Raw genomic sequence first — 10,986 nt, 5'->3', positions numbered from 1 at the left:
TTTACCCTCTTGCCAACTTTTTAAAAAATGATAAGTTGTATTACTTAAATGAAATTTTAAATATAACATATATTTAGATCATATACTTTCCCTTCCACAAGTCTTTACAGACCCCTCCCAGGCCCCTACCTACCTAACTTTAAGCTGTTTCTCAAAAAGAAACAGAAATCTACTGCAACAACAAACCATCCATGAACAGAGAAAACACAGTAAAACACTATGCCCCCCCCAAAAAACCCCAAACAGAATAAAACAAAGCCCCAAACTGTAATCATATAAAGGAACACACACACACACACACACACACACACACACACACACACACAGAGAGAGAGAGAGAGAGAGAGAGAGAGAGAGAGAGAGAGAGAGAGCTGTTGATATGTCTGAGACCTTGAGAGAAAACAAGTAAACAAGAGTCCTGTAGTCTTTGTTCCTCGGTGACTTGGGTTGTTCTTAGGATGTGTTTGTCCAGCCCCTTCCAGATGTGACAGACAGGAGCACCTTCACCTTAGGCTATTCATTCCAATAGGCACTGTTGTTTATCTGCCTATAGACCTGTGCGGGCAAATATGGCATTGCCATGTGCAGCTCACACTTGAGTTTATAAACTTGACTCGGGACTCTTCTTAACCCTCAGAGTAAAACTGCATAGTTTCTCAACCATGACATGTAGAATACTTTCAACAATATCTAAATACCTAGAAACATGGGACAGTGATTTCATGTCAAATAAGAATGATTTTCATATAGAACATCAACTGGCATCTAGTCAGTATACTTATTCCTTGAAAACTAAAAATTTTAAATGCTTCAGTTAATCAGATTCAGCAGGCCAGATATACAAAAGTGAAGCTAAGTTAAGTTGGGTCATTTTCTACAGGACAATACAGATAGTGTTGCAACCAATTCCAAGGAAACTCCTTCAGTGGTGACTGGGAGATTCTGCAGGGAAACCACAGTAAGAGGAAGGTGGTTTAGGATGTGGAACAGTCAGACTCTTGGTTGTGACACAAGGTGTTCATACACAACCTGGAAGACCCCACCATAGTAATATTCATAACTCCTCCACAGAGAGCTGGGATCCGACGTCTATACCTATAAGCTATGGTGCCTTTCTGTTTAAAGACTTGACTGTAATGATCCATATTGTAGCAGAGCAGAGAAACAGGAACTTGTGATGATGATGTAGGGCTCAGAAGTAGAGGAGAAAGGAAACAGCCATCTAAACACTGCTGGTCCACAAGGAAACACAGCTTAGTTTTCCTACTGTTGGTTTGGGTTCATTGAAAGACATGAGCATACAATGTATGTGTGTGTGTGTACACATGCACAAGTATGGTTGCACTTGCCTAGACAGTCCTGAGATCAATGCTCCCATTACATGGAGGGTGTACATTGCTGCAGCTGCAGGGTGCGACTGTGTTATGCTCTGCTGAGTTTCTCCAATGCTTCCTCACATTCCAGGCCAGAGGAGAGGTCCTCACTAAAGTGCTCTGGCTCCACAACATGGGCTGAGAAAAAATAATACCTAACATGCAAATGTATGAACAGTTCATCCTGATGAATCTCTCCAGAGGTATCTGCTTTCCAGCTCTCACAGAAAACCTCATTACACCATGTAAGGAACAACAGGAACCACACCTGACAGAATATGTTCAAACAATACTAAACTTTATTTAAAAGAACATCATGAACAGAAATGCGAAGTTTACAATTAAGAGAAGACTTAAATTCAAACTTTCATACATAAAGTAGATTGCTGTAAGTTTGCATTATATACACCACACAGTAAACACACTAAATATCAATATGTCTAACCAGGAAAAGTGGGTAAAGTGGTAGAATACATGAACAATGAAGTATTTAATTTCACCTTACTATATACAAAGAAAACATTTACAAAGGTATCTTAAAATTGAATATTATTTTGGAATATGAAGTTCTGTCCAGCACCCACAAGAGTGAGACTTATGTTAAAGAGTTCTGGGTGTAAAAGACACATTTAACTGTACAGTCACTTCATTCAACTTCCACGAACAAGAAAAATCTCCTTGTTCCCAGGCAAACTGCATCTTGAAATGTCTTTGCTACTTTTATAAATAGTCTTTGGCCAGGCAGTGGTGGTGCACGCCTTTAATCCCAGCACTTGGGAAGCAGAGGCAGGCAAATTTCTGAGTTCGAGGCCAGCCTGGAATATAGAGTGAGTTCCAGAACAGCTGGGGCTACACAGAGAAACCCAGTCTCAGAAAACAAAAACAAAACAAAAACAAACGAACAATATATATATATATATATATATATATATATATATATATATATATATATATATACATACATACATATATATATGTATGTGTATATATATATATATATATATATATATATATATATATATGTAGTCTTTGATGGTTTGGATGCCAGATCCAGAGGTCAAATTACAGCACTGTGAAACAGTGAGTATTTAATACTAGAGAGTGGTGGAAAACATGCAAGGCCAATTAGTAAAAACTTATTAAAAATATAAAAATTGAAAAATTGCATAAGGACACATGTTGCTATATTTTTACAACTTGGTAAGAGAAATCTCTACTCAATCAATAACAATACAACCTACAAGCCTAGATTTGGTGGATCTCCCACTACACTACTCTATTCCCGTCTATATTATCCCATAGAACTTGTGGTTTCTCCAGGCCAGAGATTCTCTCTGATCCCCCATAGCTCCTCCCCCTTCCTCCTGCCCAATCATTGGCTCAAGACTTTATTTGAAATGATAAGGTGGGGAGAAGGTTCACAAGGCAACTCCTCATCTGCAGCCACTCCTAAGAGTGGAATTAGCATCAATAAACAAGCTATGCACAAGCCTTCCCCCTTTCTGTCCAATTAAAAGACTCTTTTATCTCAGACATCAATTGAGCGCAATTATTACCATTTTGTAATTTATAACATACAGGTTATACCTAACACCCAGTCCATCGATTTTATCAATTAAATAGTACATCTGTCATCTATCTGAACTTAAAAGACTTATAATTCTACACCTGACTCAAGGCCTGGCTTTAGATTGTAACCCATCTGAAAACCATCCTCTCAAATTGATATCATCTTTCTAAATGTTAAACAGCTTGGACTGGCTATGAGACTACTAGTCTTCAACCCCGTCAGAAATCTATGAAGAACTAATATTACCTGAAAGTATGAGAAGTACAAAATATTGCTTCTAAAACGTAGCTAATTTATAGAGACCGCTGATCACCTGGACAGACCTTGATTTTTATCAACTTGGAAGGAACACACAGCTTTTCTTTTCCCCTGAAAACATAGGCATAGCCCCTCCCCCAGCGTAACACATTTCCCATTCTGATGTTAGAATATCTTTAATGTAAACAGGCTGGTTCAGTTCAATAGTTCATTCCACAATACAATGTCTTTCAGCAGCTGTGGTGTTTTGTTCATTGGCATTTAAAAAATTTAAGGTTAGCCAGGCGGTGGTGGCACATGCCTGTAATCCCAGCACTCTGGGAGGCACAGGCAGGCAGTTTCCTGAGTTGGAAGCCAGCCTGGTCTACAGAGTGAGTTCCAGGACAGCCAGGACTATACAGAGAAACCCTGTCTCAAAAAAAAAAAAAAATCCAAAAAACAAACAAACAAAATTTAATATTAATAAAGCACTATATAATCTATCCTTGGGGTTTCTGGTTGACCCTTTTTACCTATTAAGCATCTTCTTTAGAGTTCAATTGGATCTCTCCACATTGCTTGTCCTGTAGGATTGTGTGGTATGCCTTTAACTTGTTTTATATTGTAATATTCAAAAAACTGCTTCATCTTATTAGAGATATACAGTGGCACATTGTTCGTTTTAATTTGTGTTGGTATTCCCATAATGGCCATAACTTCTAACAAATGTGTAATTATAGAATCAGCTTTTTCTGGCGGTAATGCAGTTGCCCATTGAAATCCTGAGTACGTGTCTATAGAATGGTGCACATATTTCAGTTTGCCAAACTCTGTAAAATGGAAGACATCCACTTGCCAAATGTCATTTCCTTGGGAATCCTTAGGGTTATTTCCTGTAGGCAATGGAGTCTGGTTATACAACGAACAAGTGGGGCATTGCTTCACAATTTCCTTGGCTTTTTGTCAAGTGAGAGAATTCTCTCTTTAAACCTTTGCTGCTAACATGGTGTTTTTATGGAATTCTGAAGCCTCTAGTACATTTCCTATCAGTAGTTGGTCAATTTCATTATTACCTTGTGCCAGAGGGCCTGGCAGACCTACCTGGGATCTTATGTGTGTTGTATATAGTGGATAACTCCTATTTCTGATTATTTGTTATAGCTGAATAAATAATGAAGTCAGTTCAGAATCATCCTGTATAAGTTCAGCAGTCTCTATATGTAACACAACCCCTTCTGCATATTGAGAATCAGTTACTATATTAAAAGACTCTTGAAAATCTGGTAACACCATGATTATTGCATATAATTCAGATTTTTGAACTGACTTATAGGGACTCTTAGCCACCTTACTTACATCTTCTGATTTATATCCTGCCCTTTCTGATTTATTGTCATCAGTGTAAAATGTAGGGGCTCCAGATATTGGAGGGTTTTTTTTTTTGATTGTTTGTTTCTTATTTTGTTTGTTTGTTTGGTTTTGGTTTTTTGTATTTGTTTTTTTCGAGACAGGGTTTCTCTGTATAGCCCTGGCTGTCCTGAAACTAGACCAGGCTGGCCTCGAAGTCCCCCTGCCTCTGCCTCCCAGAGTATTGGGATTACAGGCGTGTACCGCCGCTGCCACCACCACCACCACCGGCCTGGAGTTTTCTTTATTATATGAGGTAGAATCCAATAAGTTCTTTTTATGACTTGAAGCCACTTGCTTTTAGGGTATCTGGTGTTAATCTCTCCCGAGAAGTCACTGCATGCTCTTTGCCAATGTTCATCTTGTACCCATAGTGAGGCAATTTCTGTGTTAGTAAAAGGTACCACAGTTTTCAGCTGGATCCATTCCGACCAATTGTCAAAGTCTCATTATTCCTTTAATTATCAATTCAGAGACTTTCTCAATGTAGGTTTTTAATTTCTTACTCTGTTTATGTGTTAAAAATATATGTTCTAAGATGTAATCTTCCCTCTGCATAAGAATTCCTGTAGGGGAAGGTGTAGAACATAAGATAACTAAGATGCAGGCCATCTTTGGATCAATCTGACCTAGATGTGTATCCCACAATTTCCTTTCTACCAAAGTAAACTCCTTCTCACCCTCAGCTGATAGTTTCCTTGCACTATTTAAATCCTTATCACCTTATAAGGTTCAAATATATTGCTTAACTCTTGAATGGCCAAGCCAATCGAATGCCACCACCAGTTGATATCTCCCAGGAGCTTCTGAAAATCATTAAGGATCCTTAATTAGCTTCTTCTGATTTGCACCTTTTGTGGCCTAACCCTTTGCAGATTTATTTTATATCCTAGATAATTAATAGAATCTCCTCCTTGTATTTTTTCAGGGTTTATTTGCAATCCCCAGGAAGCCAAGGTTACTTTTCCTTCCTACCTGACCTACTGGTCCTATATATTTAAGACATCTGAGACTTTGCTTTATTGGGGATAAGGTCCCAACACCTCGCAATTGGATGTCTACTTCTTGAAGTGAACAAATTACAGGCCAAGATTTTGGAGCTATAATGGTGTCGTCTGCTTCAGTGTCAACAATTCCTTCAATCTCAATATTGTTCACTAATATCCTGCATTTTGATCCTCTATAGAAGTGTGAAAAAATATTAGTTTTTGGGTCGTTTTGAGGCTTTCTGAATTGTGTTGAGAAATTGTCTCCGCCTTATCTGATCTCAGAACATCTGTTTTTGAAGCAGTGACACTTAATTGTCTTGAAGAAGAGAACTCTCCCTGCCTGGCACTGGGCCTGTGACAGGTACACCTGGCAGGTTTTTTGGCCGGATATTTCCCCATTTGTCTGTTGTTGCTCTATATTCCCTAGTCAAATGTCAGCCTTTGCCACACCTTTGATATATTGCAAAAGGCATAGGCCCCCTTTTGGTATTACTTTGGTTTTTTTCTACTGTCATTTCTGAGATGACCCCAATCACCACAATTACAACATTTAAAAGCTTGGGTCACTTCTAGGTGTCTAGTGGCAGCTTCTCCAATTACAGTCATATCAGGTGAGCCAGATACAACATCAGTTGTATATCTAATCCACTCATCTATTGATGCTAACCTTGCCCTCAGTGGTCTGATTACTTCCTTGACTTCAGGATTTGCATTCTCAAAAGCTAAAGACTCAATCATTGCCTTCCATGCTGTGGAATCTGATATACTCCTTTTCACAGCTGAGGTTAGTCTTTGTAAAAAGTCAGAGATGGTTTCCTATGGACCTTGTATGACTTGAATAAATGGTTCAAGTCTTTTCCCTGATTCTGCAACTTTGTCCCAGGCCTTTAAAGCTGACAATCATCACAACGCTAGAGTGTCTTCATCATATATAGCCTGTACCTCTGCCTCAGCAAAGCAACCCTCACCAAGCAGTTGGTCTGTGGAAATCTCTCTACCCTGGCTCTATTGTGTCCTGCTATCTCCCTCCATGGTCTCATCTCCACACCATGCGACTCATTGCAAATTAGCAGCAGGATCTAGTATTTCTCTTGGCATATTCTTCAAGTCTTGAGGGATTATTCTATTTTTATTACCCAAGAAGTCAGGATTAGCTTTAAAAATGTCTAATGCATTCCCAGATTAGTGACATTTTCCTTAAAATTTCTCAGATCTAACACATCCACAGGTTGCCAATTGAATTCCTGATAACCCTCGGGATGATCACCATCTGGAGGTCTTTGTTCTATATTGACTGGATAGACTAAGGTTTGTTTTTTAAAAACCTGTGGTTGGCTTTCTCTACTTTTATCTTCTGTCTCCACCTGAGTATTTTCCTTAATTGGAATTTTATTTATTTATTTATTTATTTATTTATTTATTTATTTATTTATTTATTTATTTTTGGTTTTGGGGTTTGGTTTTTGTTGAGACTGGGTTTCTCTGTGTTGTCCTGGCTGTCCTGGAACTCACTCTGTAGACCAGGCTGGCCTCAAACTCAGAAATCTGCCTGCCTCTGCTTCCCAGAGTGCTGGGATTACAGGCGTGTGCCACCACCACCTGGCTTTAATTGAAATTTTAAATTCCTCCCTTAAGGTTTGTGTCCAAACTTCATGGTTCTCCTTTTGTCACTCTTCCTGTTCCTTGAGTTCCTGTCATTTCTGTTCAAGGTTCTGCCTCCACATTTTGATCTTTTCTTTATATTGCAGTTCTGATAGTCTGCTGTCCATTTTATTTTGATTGATTAATTTGAAAAGGTTATTCTCCAAGTCTAGCTTCCAATCCTCATTATTCTCTCTCTGCTGCTCAGTCTGATCTGTGAGCTGCTGCATCCTTTGTTCTAGCATCTTTTCTAACTCCTGTCCCCCACCTTCATTCTCTTCTTTCTGTCTCTTATTCTGTTCTATAATTTCCTGGGCCTTCAATTCTAGTGTTTCCTCTAGGCCACATTGCCAAGTCTTAAATTTCTATTTCTGTTGTTCATGCTGCTCTATAATTTCCTATAATTCTGTTATAAGCCCTGCTTCCAAAATCTTAGATTCTCTTTATGTTGTAATTCTAATATTGCAGCATCTACCATATTTTGACCTATGAAATCCTGAACCTTTAGTTCTAGTGTTACTTCTAATCTCTTTTCTAAGGCAAGGAACTTTTTGTCTAGGGCATCGACTTTTGAGAGGACATAGTGAATCAAGAGAATAGTTATTGCAATACCAGTAAATAAGGTGACTTTTTCCTCTAATTCCATCCCTGTCAAACCATTCAAAATATCATGAAATAAAGACAAAAAGACATGTATTGTTTTTTCCCATCTTTTAAGTATCAAGATGCTATATATCTCTCATATCAGTGAATTACCTGGTCTAGAACCAATTGTTCCTTTGTCTAGGGATTTATTCAAGGGGAGGGGTCTCTCTGCCTTTCCCTGGGGGCCTATCAGACCTATTTGGCTTCCAATCCATACAGCTGCAGCCTATATTGCTGCCCAAGCCTTATTAGTGGATGGGGGGCAGTGAAATTTTTATCTCAGGTTTGTTTGGTTCTAAGTCAAAAGATGGGTGCCATTTTGATGCTATATTTTTCAATCAGGCAAAAGAAATCTCATCTCGATCAGTAACAGTACAAGCTATTAGCTTACATAGGGCAGATCTCCCACTACCCTACTCTGTTCCCATCTTTATTATCCCATAGAACTTGGGGTTTCTCCAGGCCAGGAGCTTCTCTCTCTGCAGCCTCTCAGTTGATCCCACAGTTCCTCCCCCTTTCCTCCTGCACAATCATTGGCTCAAGCCTTTATTTCAAAAGTAAAGGTGGAGAAAAGGTTTGCAACTCCTCCTTTGAAGCCCCTTCGAGAAGTGGAAGTAGCATCAAAATACAAGACCAGGGTTATCCACAACTGACCCCAACATTGACCTAAGTTCACAAATACAGTCTATTTTTTTTATGAGATATTTTCTTTCTTTACATTTTGAATGATTTGCCCTTTCTGGTTTCCACACTGAAAACACCCTATCCCATCTCCCCTCCCCCTTCTCACCCACCCTCCCATCCCTGCTTCCCTGTCCTGGTATTCCACTCTACACCGGCCCCTGGTCTTCTCAGGACCAAGGGCCTCTCCTCCCTTTGATGTCCAACAAGACCATCCTCTGATACATATGCAGCTGGAGCCATGGGTCCTTCCATGTGAACTCTTTGGTTTATAATTTAGTCTCTGGGAGCTCTGGTTGGTTCATATTCTTGTTCCTCCTGTGGGGCTGCAAACTCCTTCAGTTCCTTGGGTCCTTTCTCTAGCTCTTCCACTGGGGACCTTGTGCTCAGTCCAATGATTGACTGAGAGAACCCACCTTTAAAAATTAACAGTCTTTAAAGAAACATGCTTGCAAGTGTCTACAGCGTGGGCTGAGTAGCTTCTAACCTGTGCTGGGCACATCTGTCTCACAGATGGCTTCAGGTGTCAATCTCTTTGTCCCTGGTTAGCACTAAGTAGAAGGATGGGGGACATCCCCCACTCCTTACAGCCCAGAAACTCTTGCCAGAGTCTTCAGCCCACCCTGCCTCAAGTCCTTAGCTCCACCCACCAAAGGCTTGAGAGCAGCCTCAGCAGCTGGGTGGGCGGGGCTCCAGTAAGCACTGGTGCAGGATTTCCCACACCATCTTCTTCCTAAACAGAGGCATGTGCTGCTGAGAGAAGGTGAGGGGCTGGCCTCTGGAGATGTATTCTGCATATTGACAGGTGAACAGGCCACAGTCACTGCCATTCCCCTGCTGAGGAATCTCCTCTGCTGCCATGCTGTGCTGCTTCCACTCCAAAGGCTTCAGAGCCACATTCCTTCTGGCTATGCTCTCATCCTGCAGATACTGGAAAATCTGAGCAAGGACTTCTGGTCTCTTGAGTCCCATGGAATCCAGGTAGACAATACTCTTCTCCCTCAGGTCTGTCACCACCAGGCTCCAGTGATTATCCAGGTGAACAGGCACCAGGATCAGTTCCTTTGCAAAGAGGTTTACTGCCTTGGTCCAACTTCTGACTGACTTGTGGCCACCACTCTGTAACTTGGAATAAAAGAAGGTATTAAATGCATAAAGTGCAGGGTATCCTTGAGTTTGATTTCTGGCCATGAGAAGATTCATGTAAAAATTGATGACTGTGTCATTGAGCCAGTGGCTGTCCCTCAGGGTGCGCATGTCTTCTCGAGTAACTGCCATCTTGAAGGCTTGACTCAAAATCTCCTCTTTGGGCCCTGGGCCTAGAGCACTGCTGACTTCCTTCTGCATGTCCTCTGTGAGCTGAGGGCCACAGTCCAGCCCTGTGATCTTCCCTTGGCCTCCAGGAGCCTTTTCTTTGGCTGTGGGTATTGGCATTTGGTTGGGCAGAATGGTATGGCTGACTCTGTCTGGGCAGATTGGAGGAAGTTGAGAAGCAGGAATCTCCCCATTCACACAGCCACTGATCTTCTTTGAGGCGGACACTGGAATCCTCTGAGAAGGAGGAGACTCATAGCACTCGGGGACACCGGGTTGTAGGTGTCCAAAGAAGCTTGAGAACCTTCCATTGTGTTGTGTCTGAACACCTTCCACCATGCTGCTGTAGGGACACAGGAGAACTTGTCCTGCATACATAGACCTCACGTCAAACACAGCCTCTACCTCAGGATCTTGGGTGTACTCTGTGGGCCTCAGCTGTAATCCAGCCTCTTGAAGGGGATTCCTGATCTGACCATTGTCTGTCTGGTCACACCCCAGCTCTCTCTCAAGTATCTCCTGTTTCAGTCTCCTTGGAAAGCAGATCTCTTCAGACAACATGTCATTTTCACCCTCTGCCACACATTTCCTCTTTTGGCCTTTCTCTGCTTGTGCATGGTACACTGTCCCAGGCTGTTTACAAGGCTGCAATGGAGAGGGTGTTGGCATTTGGTTGGGCAGAATGGTATGGCTGACTCTGTCTGGGCAATTTGGAGGAAGTTGAGAAGCAGGAATCTCCCCATTCACACAGCCACTGATCTTCTTTGAGGTGGCCACTGGAATCCTCTGAGAAGGAAGAGACTCATAGCACTGGGGGCCACTGGGTTGCAGGTGTCCAAAGAAGCTTGAGAACCTTCCACTGTGTTGTGTCTGAACACCTTCCACCATGCTGCTGTAGGGACACCGGTGAACTTTTCCTGCATACATAGACCTCACGTCAAACACAGCCTCTACCTCAGGATCTTGGGTGTACTCTGTGGGCCTCAGCTGTAATCCAGCCTCTTCAAGGGGATTCCTTATCTGACCATTGTCTGTCTGGTCACACCCCAGCTCTCTCTCAAGTATCTCCTGTTTCAGTCTCCTTGGAAAGCAGATCTCTTCAGACAACATGTCATTTTCACCCTCTGCC

General features: G+C 41.4%; 1 protein-coding gene across 1 annotated transcript; it reads right to left on the bottom strand.

Moving 5' to 3' along the window:
• Positions 1-9,212: 9,212 nt before the first annotated feature.
• LOC127671302 (sentrin-specific protease 2-like) lies at positions 9,213-10,196 on the bottom strand. Its single transcript, XM_052166023.1, has one exon. The coding sequence runs from the start codon at positions 10,194-10,196 to the stop codon at positions 9,213-9,215; it is 984 nt and encodes a 327-aa protein (XP_052021983.1).
• Positions 10,197-10,986: the final 790 nt, after the last annotated feature.

This window comes from Apodemus sylvaticus, chromosome 20, assembly GCF_947179515.1.
Source record: "Apodemus sylvaticus chromosome 20, mApoSyl1.1, whole genome shotgun sequence".
NCBI classification, from domain to species: Eukaryota; Metazoa; Chordata; class Mammalia; order Rodentia; family Muridae; genus Apodemus; species Apodemus sylvaticus.
Note: the sequence above shows the minus strand (reverse complement) of the source record. Positions and strands in the feature narration are given on the sequence as shown.

Excerpts from the sequence above, each read along its gene's own strand:
- LOC127671302 (XM_052166023.1), bottom strand. The coding sequence starts at position 10,196 with ATGGTGGAAGGTGTTCAGACACAACACAATGGAAGGTTCTCAAGCTTC.